At 49.3% G+C, this 18,679-nt stretch overlaps 4 protein-coding genes across 4 annotated transcripts; 2 read left to right on the top strand and 2 right to left on the bottom strand.

Moving 5' to 3' along the window:
• Positions 1 to 6,160: 6,160 nt before the first annotated feature.
• FPOAC1_013636 (uncharacterized protein) lies at positions 6,161 to 7,305 on the top strand (the record flags this gene model as incomplete). The annotated part of the gene is made up of 4 exons (XM_044857977.1): positions 6,161 to 6,500; positions 6,549 to 6,773; positions 6,820 to 7,026; positions 7,076 to 7,305. The coding sequence occupies 4 exons, from the start codon at positions 6,161 to 6,163 to the stop codon at positions 7,303 to 7,305; spliced, it is 1,002 nt and encodes a 333-aa protein (XP_044701359.1).
• Positions 7,306 to 7,578: 273 nt separating this feature from the next.
• FPOAC1_013637 (uncharacterized protein) lies at positions 7,579 to 8,433 on the bottom strand (the record flags this gene model as incomplete). Its single annotated transcript, XM_044857978.1, has 4 exons — positions 7,579 to 7,583; positions 7,635 to 8,030; positions 8,093 to 8,341; positions 8,415 to 8,433. 4 exons carry the CDS (start codon positions 8,431 to 8,433, stop codon positions 7,579 to 7,581), a joined length of 669 nt encoding a protein of 222 aa, XP_044701360.1.
• A 2,858-nt stretch (positions 8,434 to 11,291) lies between these two features.
• On the top strand, positions 11,292 to 12,392 carry FPOAC1_013638 (uncharacterized protein; the record flags this gene model as incomplete). The annotated part of the gene is made up of 1 exon (XM_044857979.1): positions 11,292 to 12,392. One exon carries the CDS (start codon positions 11,292 to 11,294, stop codon positions 12,390 to 12,392), a length of 1,101 nt encoding a protein of 366 aa, XP_044701361.1.
• A 63-nt stretch (positions 12,393 to 12,455) lies between these two features.
• Positions 12,456 to 18,567, bottom strand: FPOAC1_013639 (uncharacterized protein; the record flags this gene model as incomplete). The annotated part of the gene is made up of 7 exons (XM_044857980.1): positions 12,456 to 12,641; positions 12,748 to 13,661; positions 13,716 to 13,802; positions 13,860 to 14,034; positions 15,186 to 15,659; positions 15,734 to 18,270; positions 18,324 to 18,567. 7 exons carry the CDS (start codon positions 18,565 to 18,567, stop codon positions 12,456 to 12,458), a joined length of 4,617 nt encoding a protein of 1,538 aa, XP_044701362.1.
• Positions 18,568 to 18,679: the final 112 nt, after the last annotated feature.

The raw sequence follows: 18,679 nt of genomic DNA on the forward strand, positions 1-18,679 counted from the left end.
CCCGGAACAGACATTCATTCTTCTCCATAAATGCCTTCTTCCTCGATGAAGATACATTCCAGCCACGGACAGGGTTGAAAGCCACTCCACCCAATCCACGTAGTGGATCCACTCGTGGATTCCACTGTCCACTCCACTGGCAAAATCCCAGTGGATTGGCTAATCCACCGAATCCACTCGGCGATGTCGTGGATGGATTGGGTGGATTTGGGTGGATTAGAAGTGGGGTAGTTAAGGGCGCCCATGTATTTGGCAGAATGCCTCTAACAGAGGCTGATGTGCCCCATAATTTTTGCAATATTGCTACCCTATGTCAAAAACACCATAAAACTTCTGAACAGCGCAATTTTAGAATACATATAATATAGGAAACACTATTCGAATGTCCCATGCTTTCTCATTGGGATGACGTAAGTCTTGATGAATATACTTAAGATTTGCCCCGTGAGTGCATATCATCATGAGGGCCATTAATAGGCGTATATTTTCCTCAGCAACATATCCAGCAAATATCAAGCTCGACTGTCCATACTTTGGATTTATAATACAACATTATACCATTAAATAATTGCCGGCAAGCTGATTGAAAAAACGCGTCCAGATCCCTCAATATCTCAATACTGCGCGAAAAATTGCAAGCGATACTAATCGCGTTAAGCTCGTGATGTGAAGGATGTTAGAGACTTATCTAATACCCGACCCCAATATGGCACTCGCTACGTGCTCGTCCACCTCAAATTAGCTCGAAAGGTAAGTATCTGAAACATCCGCAGGATAAGGGAATATTGTGCCAACTGGTCGCGTTGGACGCGTCATTCGCGCTGACCTGACGACCTGTTGTTGACCCATCACCTGCACCATGTTTTGCGATTTCGACATGACAAAGAGATTATTTTACCATGACCTCGCCTGATTCCTGCTTCGACATTTCCGACAGCGGCTTCGGGTCCGCTGCCGAATCAACACCCTGCCCGACGCTGTATCCTACCCGTCCAACCTCGACCCCTGTCTCGACTCTGAGGAACTCTTCCGCAAGCGATGAACAATACGAGCGTACGCTCTGGAGGCATTTCCCAGGCTGGGCGTTCTCTGAGCGAGCCAGGGAGACGCGTTGCTGGGCCTGGCAATTTGGATATGACATCCAAAAGGAAGACGCCCGCAGATGGATATGCCGAGCGTGCATTCGCAAGAATAATCCACATCCACGACATTTCGAAGCTGATGGTATTCATAACGCGTACAATCATCTGTTCAACGACCACGGGATCCGCGCTCCGCCTGGAATGACCCAAGGAACTGCTGAAAAGAAGGCGAATTCTAAGGGCAGAAAGCCCCCGGGGCAGCGGACTCTCGCTGAATCCATGAAGCTCGATCTACACGACCCCCGAGAACAAGCGATTGCAAATGACTTCATCAAACGCTTCGACAAGGAACACTTCCGGAGGCTTCTGATCGATTGGATCGTGGCCAAGAATCACTCCTTTTCAATTGCCGAGGAGGCAGAACTCCATGCTATCTTCGATTACTTGAACCCGTCAGTTTCGGCACGTAAATCCAATATTACCCACACAACTGTTCGAGAAAAGATCGTCGCCGCATTCGAACAACATAAGCAGAAGGTGATAGAGGTCTTGGGCAAGGCGCCTGGACTTATCCACATCTCCTTCGACGGCTGGCGGTCTGGAAACCGATACGCCCTATATGGTATCTGTTGCTTTTTTAGGGACGAAAACAATAAGCCTTGCAAGATTACGCTTGGGCTCCCCGAAGTTAGCGCCAGGCACACTGGGCCTAATATCGCCGCAGAAATCCTCGACGTAATTGAATCGTATCAGATCCAAGACAAGATTGGCTATTTCACGCTCGACAACGCGAAAAACAATGATACCGCCATGGAGATTATTGGTGGAGAGCTCGGCTTCGTTGGGGCCCGCAGGCGAGGACGCTGTTTTGGGCATACCTTGAACCTCTCCGCCAAAGCCATTCTATTTGGGCACGATGCTGACGCTTTTGAGCGGCGGATATCAGGGGCAGAGCCTCTTACCGAAGCAGAACATTTGATTTGGCGCAAGAAGGGGCCAGCAGGCAAACTGCACAACCTTGTGGTAGCTATCCACAGATCTGACTTGTTGACTGGCATGCTTCGCAACATTCAACAAGAAGCCTTCAACAAGTCATCTGACCCAAAACTCAACGCCAGGAAGCCGTTGGATGTTATTTTGGACAACGATACGAGATGGCTGTCACAGTTATACATGATACGACGAGCTCTACTGCTTCGCGACTATATCGAACGACTCATTGCCCACCATCGAATTGACTCCGAACAGCAGAACAAGGCCAAGAGGGGCGGTCCTAAGAAGTCACTCGCATTGCCCTTTATTTGCCAGCCAGAGAACCAGCTATCCGACAAGGACTGGGAGGTGGTCGAAATATTTGCGCAAATACTTAGTTACTACGAAGCCACGATCAAAATGCTAGAAGGCGACGGCCAGATCCGCAAGCGGAAGCGTGGGTGGACTGGGTCATATGGCAATATTTGGGACGTTATTCAAGGCTTTGAATTTCTTCTCGAGCAACTTGAACGTTTTAAGGACATCGCGAAGGACTTCCCTGATACTGAACACTTCAGGATCAACATCAATTTGGGCTGGCAGAAGTTGAATGAGTACTATGAGATATTGAGCGAGACGCCCATCTACTACACTGGCCTGGCGCTCCATCCAGCATACCGATGGAAATGGTTTGAACGCAACTGGACTGATCGCCCTGAGTGGATTGACGAGGCGAAAAACATGGTTCACGATGTCTGGCGTTTTGAGTATCGGGAGGCCACGTTGCCTGGACAGGAGCCGTCAGCCGTTGAGCCAGTTCCCAAGCAGCGGAAGACTTCGGACAATCCGTTTCAGGAATACCTTAAACGAAACCGCTACACAGCGCCAGAAGCAGGTCATGATGGCCTCACGCCAGGCGAAGACGAATACCTGCATTGGATTACGCACTGCGAAAGTGGTGATGGCTCCATCAACGATCCTCTCGCTTACTGGCACGAGAAGCGATTCAAGTATCCAAACTTATCGCGAATGGCGCTTGATTTTCTCACGATACAACCAATGTCTGCTGAGTGTGAGCGTCTTTTCTCAGCAGCAGGTCGGATGGTGAACCCTCTCCGCCACCAACTTGAAGCCCAGATTATCGGGATGTGCCAGGTATTGCGTTCATGGCTGAGGGCGAGTATTATTCATGAATTAGATCCCTTCTTTATCTCAGTAGACGAAGAAAAAGTCAACCTCGAATTAGCTCAGATGTCGGATCAACAGCTTGAAGGATGGGCAACAAAGTGGCTCACTCAGGTGGTGGGCGTTCAAGACGAGATGGGGGCCCGTTAGGGATAAGGTCCCACTCGGAAGTTGGAATAAGGGACTACGTGGGCAATGGCTTCGGGAATAGCGTCACCATCATGGCATTAAGAATAGAGGCAGTTGCCAATCCACCCAATCCACCCAATCCACGATAGCTTCTAGTGGATCCACGATACTGAGATATTCAGTGGATTATGATCTACCCACTCCACTCGAGCTGCTAGTGGATTGAGTGGAGTGGCTTTCAACCCTGGCCACGGAAGATCGTCCTTGGCCTCCCAAACGTCGCCATAGCGCACACGGGAGAAAATATCTCAGCCGCTATTATGGAGGTGTTGGATGACTTCGGGTTGATTGCAAGCAACAAGGTTGGATGCATTATTCTCGATAACGCCGCAAGCAATGAAGGAGCAGTCGAAGCGATAGGCCACAAGCTTCAGTGGCAGAATCCGGCCAGCAGAAGGATTCGGTGTTTCGGGCATATTCTTCATCTTGTCGCCAAAGCGCTCCTCTTCATTAAAGACAGCAATACACTCGAGGACCTTGATGCGGACGATTTTACAGAGTGGACAAAAAGAGGTCCAGTAGGTAAACTCCACAACCTTGTCGTCTGGGTCAATCGGTCGAATAAGGCGACAGCAATTCTGCGGAAAATACAAGATGAGGACCCTGACAAGTCCTATCCAGGCACTCTTGATGTCGTGCTTGACAACGGCACACGCTGGCTGTCTCAATATTATATGATCGAGCGAGCAATTAAGCTCCGACGCTATCTGGAGGAGCTCATTGACATTACGATTCAATCAAGCAGGAAATTTCAACGGCCCAGATCTACCCGTACCCAGCCGCCAAGCCGACTCCCTCGATGTCTTGAGGAAGCAAATCTACTGAGTGACGCAGACTGGGATGCCCTCAGTTGGTTCAGAGATATTCTTAGAATGTTCGATTCTTGCCTTTTGCGGCTTGAAGGGGACTGTCAGCTCCGAGTCCGTAAGGGAGGCGTTGAAGCTCAATATGGAATTATTTGGCAGGTTGCTGTCGCATACGAATTCCTCCTTTCAACGCTGGAGAAAGCAAAGACTGAGGCAACACATCGGGTGGAACCTAGCTACTATTCCTCGTGCGTCAATTCGGCCTGGGCCAAGCTCAACAAGTACTACACCAAGCTTGATGAGACGCCAATATACTATGCAGCCACGGTTCTCCACCCCGGTATACAGTGGTCGTTCTTGACAAAAGCCTACGGTGAGAAGGAGGAATGGCTTTTCGCGGCACGCCAGCTCATCCAAAAGCTCTGGGAAGAGGAGTATCGCGACCTTCCCGCTCAGTGGGAAATCTCGAGCAGTAACCTTCCTGCCGCGGTGAGGGCGCGCGAGTATAATCCATTTGATTCCTTCCAAGACGAATTAATATCATCCACCCGCCACGGCCATAACGAAGCTACAGACGAACTGGAGAGGTGGTTGTCTATAAAGCAAGACATATACACAACATACCACAATCCTCTGGAATACTGGTCTGCAAAGAGATTTGAGTATTCGCGAGTGGCGAAAATGGCGATTGACATCCTCTCGGTCCCAGCAATGGCTTCTGAGTGTGAGAGGACCTTTTCTTCCGCTGGTAGTATGGTTTCGCCCAAGAGGTCGCGCTTAGATGCAAGCACAATTGCCGTTACTCAGACGGTAAGGTCGTGGTTACGGGCTGGGCTACTAGAAGGGTATGAAGGTTTACTGAAGGAGGTGGGCGACGACACGGCCGAGGATTAGCCGACCGTCTATCTACCGAATCTATCTACATCTACATGTAGCCTCCATCTATCTATCTACATTGCAAATTATGACTAAGCATCTACATCTATCTACATGAGGTGCCGGTAGATAGATGTAGATAGATTCGCCAGCCTGCTTATATTCGCAGGGATCTAGAGAGAACGCCCGAGAGGTTGCGCACACTACTGCACATGTGCATGAAGATGCTATGCTCACCCCCATTACGCAGCCCCTGACTGTTCGCAAACATGAGGCTGCAGGATCACCAACAGTTTCTCATCCCAGCCAGCCATGGCCGCATGCCGTTCTCTCATACCCTGCGACTACTTGCCTTTCCCGAACCTGCATTACATACCGCATTTACAGGGGTCTAGGGAGAACGCCTAAAACGTCGTCCACGATGCTATATACGTGCTTTGCTTTACATGAGCCTCTTAGATTACATACAGTATACTCTCGCCGTTTCACGACCTATTCCTCCTTGTTGTCACTACAAGTATGCCACACATAGAGAACTTCTGTAGTTCCTGGACAACAACTTCATTAACTTGGTGTTCTTGAAGTTCGTGGTGGGCGCTAGTACCAGGTTTGCATCACGCTGATCGGAAATACGTTCTAAGAATAGCGCCTGTTTGAAGGCCAAGCTAAAGCTAGCAACAGGGGTGTGTCTGACACATTTTCTCTCTTAGTAACACTCGTTTTCCAACACTCGTTTCCCCAGCACTTGTTTGTTTCCCAGCACTCGACTAGTCATCCGACACGCGTTTTCCAAATACTTGTTGGACCTGTTACATCGCAGTGCCTAACATGAATGAAGAAATCTCGAATGACTGCCGCCTTGTGGAGGAAAAGATCTCCAATCTTACTTGCTCCAGAAACACCCAAGGGCTTCAACTTTTGAGTGAACATTTCGCTCTCCTCAAGGTACAAGCAGATGCACTTTTGGCCATATCGCCGGCAGTAGATGCACTATGTCGGAATCGTATCGTGTCGCAGTACACAAGGAGACTCGGTAAACTTTTGAAACATATGGTTGCCCCGCCTCCTGGCGACGTCACTTGTTCAAAAGACGAACTAGACCCCAAGATACGACGCAAGCTCAATGACGCCCTTAGAGTTGCCGCCAAAGATGCTGCGATAGGAGCCAAGCTGAGAGAGTTCAAGTTTTATACGATCTTGCTTATTGGTCTATCTTACAGCATAGAGGGTCTTAGGGCGCTTAGTCTAGAGGTTATTGGCCAAATATGCGTGTTTATTCAAGGATATATAGTGAAGTTCGAGCTGATTCCTTTCCTCCTTCAAACGAATATCCTTTCAACCATTGGCCTGGCGAAAGCAGGTGGTATCGACTTGAAAACATTGGAGACAGGTAAGTTTCGATCGCTGTCAGGGTTTGTACTCATCTCACAATTAGCAGAGATAGAAAGCTTTAAGGGGAGCAACAGTCTAGCAAACGGCGACCATCCAACAAGCAAGCTCAGTAGGGAGGGTGGAGCCATTGACCCAACACCCGGGCCTTTGCAGAAGAGGGCGAGAACAGACACTGTGATCCAAGCCGAAGTGCCAACCGCTGTAAACACGGCAGAAAAGCACCAAACTTCTCACGTCGAACCTCCCACTGGATCTCTGAGTGTCTTCAAGGGTATGTTCTAAGCTGATAATTCCTCCATGTGTTGACTGAGTTGCAGATCGAAATGGCGGAACGTTCGTTCCCAGGAAGCAGGTGGTGCGTTTTATGAGTTGTGACAAAGGACTATATGAATTGAGGGCAAACCCACGTCGGGTTCGCGGCTACACAATGTTAGTGAAAGGTGAAGGTTATTGGTCCTTATCCTTCTATCCATTGGTAGAAATGAAGGACGCACTTATGAAATTAACCGAGGACAACTCGGAAAGTATGTTCAACCACCAAAAGTCACTCCACTTACGCTGACTACGCTCTAGGTTCGAAATTCAATATCCCACGTGACAAAAATATCTACAAACTCAACCTTGATGAAGCCTTTGGTTCTGATTTGGGACCTGATTGTCGAGTCCACCACCAAGCAACACTATTGGTTAACAAAGAGGGAGACTTGTCACTGACGTTCTTTCTGACTGGATACAAAGGGGAGGAGCTTAAAAAACTACCAAGTTTCCAGCTTTTTAGGAAACGCTCAATTGTCCCAACATAGGATAGTTAAGTAAAAAATTACATTTTATATAGAAAACTTTTTTTTTACTAACTGGTAAGAGGGGTATAACTAAGTAAGGGGTACTGCATAGTACTTAAACAGGTAGTAATTGCACTTGTACATAGTTGTTATATTGGCTATACTCTGATCCTAGAAGCCTGACCCTGATAATACACAGATGAAAGCAAAGAAACAATCCTTCATAAGCCAGCTCATGATAGGAAAACACAAACATGCCGCAGTCTAAACTTTTGCCAGTTCTGGTTCCTGCATTTAAACTCCCTCTAAATCTCGACGCAGAACGTATTAAAAAGTCAAACTCCTCTTACTATCAGTTGTACTCAAGGTCTTCTCGAGGCGCGGCATAAATCTAGAAGGATGAAAGACATGAAATCCGATAGTAACCATAGCCATGGGAATGGCATCCAAAACGTAGATATAGAGTTCTTTGGATTGCAGTTCTCCCTCAGGCCCCTCGATGTATTCTGCCATGCGAAAGATGGATCGAATTAGTATTAGCATGCTGCTGGCATAAATGACCATCATGAACTTCTGCCAGCCAGGCGGTTGTGTTTTGCAATGCTTGAGAAATTTGTAATAAAACCATGTTGTTATCACCACGAACATGGTGAAAAACACAAGCTGAACTATGAGGCCAGCGACAACAGCGTCTTCTGTTACTGACAACTTGTGATCTTTATCCCCCATGTCAATCTTTCCGCCGTCTAAAATACACAATTAGCACTTCTGAGCGACTCGTGGAGAAGGGAGCTATGTTATTACCTACCTAGTACTTGGAGTACAATAGATGTAATATCGCCAAATAGGAAGATTTTAGTAAGCCAAAATGGCTTGATCAATGAATAGCTGTCTCCATCCAGGTACTTTATATAGCGACCTAGGAGCATGTAGATAGCCGCAGAGTAGCATGTCGGCCCGAGTAGGATGAGTAAATTCTGAACAACACAGACGCCAAAAGTGTAGCTAGGCGCTTCCTTGGCGCTGATTGCTCGACTAAAGAATGCGACGGCCTCGACTAATTGGCGGCATGTTAGTCTACCAGAAGAGCTTCGTTGTTGTGGGTGTGGCTTACAGAGGGAGCCAATTACAAAGGGGATGAAGAACCATGTTCTTTTTCAATGATCTGGTAAATATGAAGATTCGATGAAAGAGTGAATACAATAACAAAGATTGTCGCTAAAGGAAAAGACGGCTCGTAGTGAAAGTAATTAACCATATTAACTGTAAAAATCCAACACTGAAGGAAATTTATCGAAGGTGAATAGTAAGAGGAAAGTTTCAAAAAGCCATGGATGTAAAAAGGCAAATAAGTGAGGTGGGCTTCCCTTTAAGTTATCCCTTGGTGTTGCTTCTAAGGGCGTATCTAACACAGCCATGGATGGCGTCATGGCTTATCAGTACCTCGCCATGCCACGAATTACAAATCCTCGGCTCGGTTACATGGGACACATATTAAACATACGTTTCATCTTGTAGAGTACGATATTGCCGTTAGCCGTGGACTAAATGCTTAGATATCAGAGATCACTGTGCAGAGCCGCAAAGGCTATGCAAATATCAAACGGAAACAGTTTTCTTTATGGTTTTGCTAAAATTTAAGGCATGCAAGTAATTATTCAAGTATTATGATTCGTCGAGCTAAAACAGATCTGCCGGTGCCTATGGATATCCGGCAGATAATGAATGTGAAATATTGGCTGTGTTCCATCTAAGACAGTGATCGACGGTCTGCCATGAAACACGGGAGATTTCTGCCGCTCTGACTTGCCAATTGGTTACACGTACGCGCGTTATCGTCTGTGCGGATGTTCAATGATCGTCAAAGCGCAAATCGCAATATTGATCTGCGCGCTATCATGCAGGGTTGAAAGCCACTCCTGTTACGATCTGAGCGGCTACGTCACGTGTACCCCACACTCACTTCCCACTACCCCACAATTTCCCCATCACCATATCCAATCAATAAAGGACCGACACTTGCAGGACCGACGACGACCTCAAACATCGTCGCTCCCACCACAACACCAGTAGTATATATACATTCGCTTGGCGCTAGATAGTACGATGGCCTACCAGCTATCAATAAAACTTCCTTACCTGAATACGCCTTACCCGCTCTATTCACTATTAGGAGACGTGACACTTCGCAACCGCTCAGTGACAACGCCCTACGACTCTGCCAACATAAACCAGTACGGACTAGTTTATCCCTTGGGAACCTTCACCCGTCACACGCAAGCTAGTATTGGCCCTCCTCTAATCCGTTGGCGGCGGTCTATTCTTATAGCAGCTGTGTCTTTAAAACTCCAAGCTAGAGCCGTGACAGATACCAAGACTTCCTTCCTAAACTTAATCATTAGTTAATAGCAGATACAAACAGTGGTTTCAAGAAGCTTTAACCCCATCAACTCAGCAACCAATAAAACTCCTTTACATTAATCAAGGCCTATCAAGCAAATGTATCTACTATTAAGAGACATAACAAGACAACCGCTCAGTCCGTGCCCTGTAAATCCACCAATATAGACCAGATACACTATTCTTTATCCTTTCGGAAACCACAGCCGTCACACTTCTAGTACTTCATAGTCCCACATCCCTAATAACTACAGCATCCCCTAAACAGCATATTCCAGCCCTACACCAACTCACATCAGTTAAATAATCCTAGCCCTAGCCCATCAATACCAAGGGTGACAACATACCTAGCGCCATTTTATAAGTACTACCGTCGCCTATATGATGTGCATTCATCACAAGGACTATGGTTGCAAGGATTGACCACATGGCCGCTCCCTGGGCTGATTACACGCGTAAAGACACATCGTCCGTAGCGATTCGGGCCATTGTCACACATACAGCAGGTCCAGCTACCCCCGAGCTGTCTGTGGCGACATGTTGGTTCCGAGCACAAAGAGTCCCGTTGGTTGGTACGCGTCGCAGAGCGGTTGCCGCACATGATTTTTTTCCCGGTGGTGCGGGATCTTCCAGCGTTGCGGCAGTAGGTAATCTCTCGGCTTGTGTGCTGCCCGCAGCGATGGAAGACAGTAGTGTTGTGACACATATTGAATGGCAGAGTAGTTGGAACAGAACAATGATAACGTTTATGCTCCCAGTTTTAGCGGGAAAGAAAGTAACTTGTAAAAGCTGATGGTTAAATCCAATAGCAGTTTCCTCTGATAAAGCGGTTAAGGGCCTTATTATACTAGAACGCGGCCCGCTCGTTCCCATTCAAGATGCCCTTAAATTGGTACCAACAAACATGAGCTAGATGTACAGATAACCAATCGTTCTTAACCGCGCGCCAATTTAGTATGATCTTATATTGCAATAGACCTCGGCTAAATGTATTTATAATTAAATCTTCTTAACCGCGCGCTACCAAAATGCCTTGGTGCTCTGCCAAGACACGAGGGGTATCGGAATTCCCTAACCTGTAGCAGGCGCTTGAATACAACATAGCTTCAATCATTATTTTCCTAAGTACCGAAAATTATTACGAAAAGCATCATACGGCCCCAGACTTAATATATATCAGGTGCTCTAGTCCAGCCAAGTATATAATAATCCCTTAACCCTCTTTGTCAAACTCACGCAGTGGGACTCGTAAACATATACCATACACATAGCGAATCAGGAAGCCGAATTACCCGCCATCATCGCGCTAATCCTAAACCCCAGTGCCATCCCAAAGGGTTGTAAGACTTAAACTGCCAACTCCCCAAAATAAACCAGGATCTGTTATTACGACTAACATGGTTCAGAGGTGTGATTGGGAATGTAAATTTAGATATGTCTCGTCTCTATAACCGCTTTAGCTCTGCCTGTACTAGACTTGTCCCAGGTACACGTGACACAGCCCCGCAGTCATTACCCGTGCCCTTCTGCCTGATAATGTAGCGTCCCCTTTACCTTCACCTTTACCTCTCCATCTACACATCACAATTCACTAAATTCGACTAAACATGAGCGACCTAGCAGAAACAGATACAATGGACGATATTGCAGTCACTCAACTTCATGGCGGCAATGGAAGTGGTGCAGATATGGTGTTTATGTTCAATGACAACCAGATTTCTGTGTCTATTTTTCCCAGTAACGGGTCGTCAACGAAGGATACTCGTCAAATGGAGCCAAAAGACCGCCCTCTACAGGACCGTCTTGTTGATGTTATCTCTCGAGCTACCACGTGCCAGGACGACGACGAGTATGATAGGCTTGAGGATGAGGTTCTTGGCGTCATTCTGGATGCTGGAAGGCCTCTTTTCTCTCGTCCAATATCTTCGCAAGGAGCAGTCGCTCAAAACGGCCAATCTCTAAATCATCTACTGTTCCCTCCATTCCTTTATTTTCGGCTAGAGGCTCCTGCTAGTCACGCCTCCATTGTACCCATCAACCCAGCCGAGGCAAACACCATTCTCACTATCGACCCTGCTCTCGACCCAGGCTTTGAGGAAGAGTTGGAAATCTGCCAAGACATACCTCGCTATATCCCCGAGGAAATCGTAGTCACCAAGTCATTTGTACGTGGTGCGAACACTGTTACCGCTGCCGTCCAGGTACGGGGGCGAGATATGTTCTGCAAGTCGCGTGGTCAACCCGGCGGGCTCTTTGGCACCGGCGAGGGGCGAGAGCTTGAATGTCTTGGTGAGATTCTCAAAGCGTTCCCGCAACCAAACACAATACAGGTTCCCCAGCTTCTTGGTTATATTCATCACAAGGACACCAAGCAGATCTTGGGGTTTCTTCGACAATGGGTGCCTGGGCGTAGGCTTAGCGATGTTGATGTCACCACCGCTACGGTAGAAAAAAGGCAGAAATGGTCCGTCCAGATTTCTGAAACTATCAAGTGTCTTCACGAACATGGGTTGGTATGGGGAGACGGAAAGTCTAGTAATATCATCATCGATGAGCAGGATAATGCTTGGCTAATTGATTTTGGGGGGGGATTTACAGAAGGGTGGGTCGATGAGGAGCTGGCTGAAACCAAAAAGGGAGATGAGCAGGCCCTGGCTAAGATTGTGGAATTGCTGAGCGAAGGTAATGACGCGTCCTCATCTTTGTAGAACATGGAAGGTTTAAATTAGAGATATTTATATAAGTCTTTGGTGCTTTTTTCCATAGAGGCATTACCATATCTGGGTATTGGCACGATTTGTCCCCTTCGTACTCCAGATCCGCAGCTCGCCAGATCTCTTGCGGCTGGTAACACTTCCAGCACACAGCGTGCCGGTCCATCCATTCCTTCTTCTTGCTCTGACAGTCTCGAAGTGCTTTTTGCTTAGCTCGAATCCAATCAAAACGTCGAGCACAAGCTGTTACGGTATGCTCAAACGATTTTCCTTCTACGCGGCAATAGAGACAGCAGCCTTTCATTGTCTCAAGATCTCTTTCATACCGGCTCAATTCTTCATCACGTACTTGGTCCTGATGGAGCACCTCGGCAGGTCCAGTAAAGATCATCTCACTAACGGCAACGTCACCGCTGCCGTTGTCCCCGTCCTGTCCGGCTTCAGTCTCATCACGTAGGGGCCGTGGTAGATGGAACTCTAGGGTAGGCGGTCGGCATTGCACGTGATGCTCGGGACAAACGCTACAGAGCTCATCGCCCTCCATGCACCACCGCCAGTCAGGTTTGCTATCAAGGAATTGGCTCAGGACCCCGCGCGAGCAGTATTCCTGCAAAAGATACAGTTGCATGGCCTCTTTGTCTGCTGCTACAGGTCGACCTAACTGCGGCTGCCAGGCTGCACTAAGTAAAACGATCGACTCGGCTACTTCGCCATCCCGACCCGCTCTACCTGACTCCTGAGAGAAATCCGTCAGAAGGCTCGGGGCATCAACGTGAATGACCAATCGAATATGAGGGTAGTCAAACCCAGGACCCAGCGCTGACGTCGCCACGATGATGGGCGAATCGGCTGCCGTTAGCCATCGCTCTATGATCGCCATCTTCTCTTCTTCTGTGCCGGACTCGGCTGTGTAGGACGGACAGCCGAGCATGTCAGCAAGCTCCGCCACGAGATCCTTCGTCGGGCAGTATATAATGACCCGGTCCCGCTCGCTCTTGAACAGGTCTGTCCGGGTCCAGCAAGACTGTGCAAGACAAGCTGCCTGCTCACATAGATTGCCTAGCCCACGTTCTTGCTGGACGATGTATCGGATGTTAGGACGATTTGTTGACTCTCTGACGATATGCGGCCGCACGAGCTTATTGTGCTCGAAGAAAAGCTCTTGATAGATTGGTGGTAGTGTCGCTGTCAGCCAGACAGTCTGTGTACGAATCTGCCGTACGTGCCATGCTAGCTGCGACATACTTCGTCGGTAACAGCTTGCTGTGATCGTGAGATGGCATTCATCGATCACGATCCGATCTAGACACTGTCTACCAGACAGTCGATTGGCATACTCTAGGAACGCCTCTGTACAAGCTGCCTCGGCCGATACAACAACGATGGGGGCTGATTTCTTCGAGCCTGGGCGCCAGATATGGTGCTTTAGCGCGACTTTATCAAGACGCCCGAGCATATTACCACGTAAGGCTACAGTGGGAAGGATCAGGATGGTTGTTTCAGCTCCCGCCAGTGTGGCTCCGACCATGAATACCAATGTCTTCCCCGAACCCGTTGCAAGAACGACGATGACCTGCTCAGGTGCACGTGGACCCATGGTCGCCAGCATGGCATCCCGCTGACCAGGGCGACGCAACTGTAGCCAAGGATGTGCACCACTCAATTCAATCAACTGAATGGCTCGGTGGCGGTGAGTTGACCTGGTCAACCACTCTCTCCAGTGGCGTTGATCAATTATCCGTCAAATTGAGTTGAATGGACACTGGTTGAAGTCGTTGATCTCCAAGCTGAGCTATTTCACTCCCACTCTTCCACCCTTTTCTTCACATCCCACCTCCACCCATGATCCTTCTTCCGGCCCATCACCACTACCATTCTCGGTAGGAAGTAATGACACGTCCAGGTCGTTAATCACCCCAGCCCGTAACCACGATCGCAGCACTTGACACATTCCTATAATGTCCGCGTCCAGCCGATTTCGTAGTGGCGTCACCATCCGCCCTGCCGCTGCAAACATCCTCTCGCACTCTGCTGACATCGGCTGGATCGTAAGGAAGTCCAGCGCCATTCGTGAAAGACGAGGATACCGACGTTTGCGCTCATGCCAGTATGATATTGCATCTCTAACATCGTTATCTCCATCCTCCCACGACGACTGCCATAATTCGAGCTCGTCAATATCTTCATTGATGTCGTCAGGCAAAGCCGCTTCCTCTTTCACGATGGTGTATCTCGGACGCGTTGGGACCACACGTAATCCGGGAAACAACGCCAGAGGTACTGATGCTCTACTTCTTCATGTGGTGTTTCCTCTCGCAGGCTGGGAGCTGGCGTCGCTAAAGAAGCCACTGCAAGTGTTTCGGAAGGTAACACGTCAACGTCGTTCGTGGAGGGCGCTGTAGACTCCATTCCTTCTGATTTAGAGCGTCCAGCTGTATCACGGTCGCGGAAGAACGCGATCATGGAGCGCGTCGGCACTGATCTAATCGGGGAAAAAACCAAAGGTGGTGAACTAAACCATATTAAGGTTAGTGTGACGAGAAGGGTGGACCGCAAGGACTAAAGCTATTCAAGATGCCAAAACCCTCTTCAGGAATCACGAGTCCTATTACCAGCTACCCTAAATCCACCACCTTCAATCCATTCAATCAATGATAACTCAAAATGGATTGATGTTTATGTAATCCGTATTCGATGTTGATTGACGTTGAGTTGACGTTGATCGTCAATCCATTCAACATATTGAAATACGTTGAGTTGAGCACACCCTTGCTTTGTGATGGGTACCTCACAACCTATATTGATCTTTCTCTTCCTGCTCCGCTTTGCCGCGGGCTCTCCGCCTGCCGCCATACGCAGCTCTGCCTCCATTGCTGCTCGCTTGAGACTATCCGGTGGTCCGGTTAACACGACTGCTGGTCGCTCGGAAAGCTGGACTCTCTCGAGCTGGATGATACGTCGTGACGTCAGCCGTTTGCAGTAGTACCCAGGAACCCAATCTATGCCAGCCTCTGCCATCTGGTTTGCGATCGCATCAACCCACTCGCGGGCCGTCACACTCTCCTCTCTTGTATGGCGTATAGCTTCGCCGAGCATGGATGGCCATGTGGCATTCTTAGATGCTATGGCTTGTATGGCGGTCTCATCGCCTTTCAGGCACGCCTCGTATATCTCGCTCGCAAAGTCGCTTCGTGCCTTATTTGACCTGGAGGGGGGAGGCAGAGGCATAGGTTCGATATCGTCTGCCGTTCCCGAGAACAGCTTGTCGAATTGCCTGTTTGTCCACACCGTTACAGGTTAGCCTGACATGTTTGCCCCATAGCGGCTCATCGTACCAGCCAGACTTGCAGGAGGGTCACTCTGCGGATAGTTCTAACTGACCTGCTGCTGAAGGGCTTTTCGCTCTGCTCCCATGCGTCTAAGACGGTACCGAAACGCTCCGATCGTCGAATATGCTCTGCCGGGTCTCGGCCGCTACGGGCGCCTTGGTTGAAGTGGATGCGGAGCTGATGTGTCATGAAAGCTACCATCTGTGGTACCCAGAATCCGCGGATAACCTTGCCCAGAAACTTGATGGCACTTCCGACATGTCTGATGTCCTCCGCCCCGAGCTGGCCGAACCATACCCGGCTGTGGCAGTTGGCTGCGACGACCCGGCCGTAGTGGTACTCTAGTGACGCGATGTGTAGCAATATCGGTTTGTGCTCTTCATCCTTCGTCCGGGGCCACCGAACGATATCCAGCTTGCCGCTCGAACCGCGAAAGTCGAGCATGGTAGCCGACACGTACGGCCAGGCATATGACTTGAGGCTCTCCGTAGTAAGAAGCGGCCGGAAGACGGTGGTCATCAGCACTCTCGTGTCACCGGTGAAGCAGTAGTTCCCCAGCCGATCCAGCACCGCGACAGCTTCCGAAAGAGCCAGGTCAAGACCCTTTTCAGCCCGTGCCAGGAACCTCCGATGCATCTCCGCCAGTCCAAGCTCAAACAGTTTAGCAAAGGAACAGAGGATGGTGGGGAAGACGGATGGCAGAAAGCTCCTCAGCACAGTGTTGTATGCCCGCTTCTCCTTGAGAAAGAATCGCATAAGCTGGAAGATGGGATGGAGAACACTGAAGAAGTGTCGATGGCCACGCTCAAGCTTGCTTGGTCGGACGGTTACAACCTGCTCCATACGGAAGGCCACCTGCTCTTGCGACATGGCTGCTCTTATGCGATGGCCCTCGCGCGCGAATGGCATGGTCAGGGATGGCTGGTCAGGCGTCTGCTCGCCAGCAAGAGTTCGCAGCAGTCGCTGTTGACGGGCGGAGATGTAACCTCGCTGTTTCGCCTCGCTCGGGGGAAGAGTCAGAGCACCGGTGGCTATGCCCCGAGCAGGAAGCAGGTCTTCTGGGCTGTGTCGAATCGTCCGCTTGATGTTGGAGTAGGCATGGAAGTAGCCGAAAGAGAGGACGTCTTCAGCACCGTTATTGCGGTAGCTCATGTTGTGGCGCATAACAAGGCATATATCGTTGAGGAAAGGTGGTGGATGTGGTGAGGAAAAGTTCCCATATCTGGGATGGAATGCGAGTGGATAAAAAGTGAAACCTTTCAACCCACCAAAATGCCGAACAAGTGCACATCGGTCTGCTAGGAGTGACAGTGTTCCGTTATCGACATCACCTTGCTGAAACGAGCTTCGGTTCGAGGAGGTACGCTCGATACAGTTGACATCCGCCGCTAAGGCATAGGAGATCTGGTCGATGTTGTCGATGTTGTACTTCTTCTCCAGTTCGGTACGGAGATGTTCAAGTCCGCCACTATACAGGTGCTCTTGGTAGATGTTGTGGCTGTTCTCGGGGCCTGCTGGGTTACCCTCGGTAGGCGCTTCGCCCCCACTGACTGTGCCATCTCTGTGGTCACCATGACTGTTCTCATGATCATCCACAGCATCTAAACCACTTGCTTCAAGCTCAGAACTATGCTCGGACTCAGTCTCAGACCCAGGTTCACCAGGGTCGAGTTCAGAAGCAAGTTCCGGCTCTGGCTCAGGTTCAGGCTCAGGCTCAATCTCGGAGTCAGGATCAGAGTCCGAGTCAGAATCATTCTCGTCTTCGCTCTCCGACCGTAGGCGTGTCTCCATCGGTAGGTCTTTGAGCTCCTCGTTGACTTCAATCTCAATATTGGCCCCACAGTCATATGTGTGGAAAGCAGGCTCGTTGTCAACCCAGAAGCGGTCATAGGAGTGATTTTCGGAAAACGTCTTCCAGTTCGCCATGAAGAGTGTCTGGAAGGTTGTCCACTTGTCATACGACAGAATTGATGTACGCCGGTCGTTCAAGCCCCATGAGGGCTCAACCCCTTCGCCCAAGAGTTCACTATCCGTGAAGACCTCGACGATGTATTCGGCAAGTGTCTTGGAATGGTGTCGCTCGAAGGCGCTGCTTTGACGGGAGGCCTTCTGCCGTTGCCGACGCTGGCCGTGCGACCCAGACAAGTCATCCATCTGGCTCTCCATTGGATGCATCACGATGAACCAAACCTCGCGAGATGCTGCAGTCGCAATTCGAAAAGTCCGGTTGCGAATGTCGAAGGGCAGGTTGGCCGTCAAGTGTTTGCCAGCGTACGATGAGTGCCAGTATCTCAGAGTAAACGTGACGTTGTCGAAGAACCCGCTCCTTCTCGTGATCGGACAAAGAGGCCGGCCAACGATGCCTACCATGTCCAGGTGAAAGATAGGGAAGTATCTGTCTTCAGGGTTCGCAGCTCTGGACCCGGATGCCTTCCTTCCGTAGTCTATCGTGTATCTTCGCTGAAACATCTCGAGTGCCTGGGCTGCATCGAAATCGGGCGCGCTCGTTCGTGATATGAAGTTCTCGGCTGGAATAGACGCCGCTATTGTCAATAAAGAGATATGAAACTGGAAAACATAAAGCTCGTAAACTGACGTTTCATCTTAAAGCTTCCCTTCGAATGATCAACCTTGAAGTCATCTTTATTCGTGGCCTGAACCTCAACAGGCACGCTGACGCCATGCTCATCGAGTTCGCCGCCGTTCGTATAGAGTTCGTCAACAAAGTCGGTGCCGGCAAAGCTTTCAATGCCATCATCGTTGCTTTCTTCTGTAGCGCCTACAGAGACGTAGTCCTCTGGTTCGGCGATCTCGCTCAGTAGGATATCGTGCTCATACATCGCGTCGATGATTATGCAGCATGTCAATCAATATGGAGTACTGCTCTTCGAGACCGGGTAGAGCATCGATTGGTAGTCGGAAGAACTGCGTGACTGTACGCCAACAAGCCGT

This window comes from Fusarium poae, assembly GCF_019609905.1.
Source record: "Fusarium poae strain DAOMC 252244 chromosome Unknown contig_2, whole genome shotgun sequence".
Classification (NCBI taxonomy): domain Eukaryota; kingdom Fungi; phylum Ascomycota; class Sordariomycetes; order Hypocreales; family Nectriaceae; genus Fusarium; species Fusarium poae.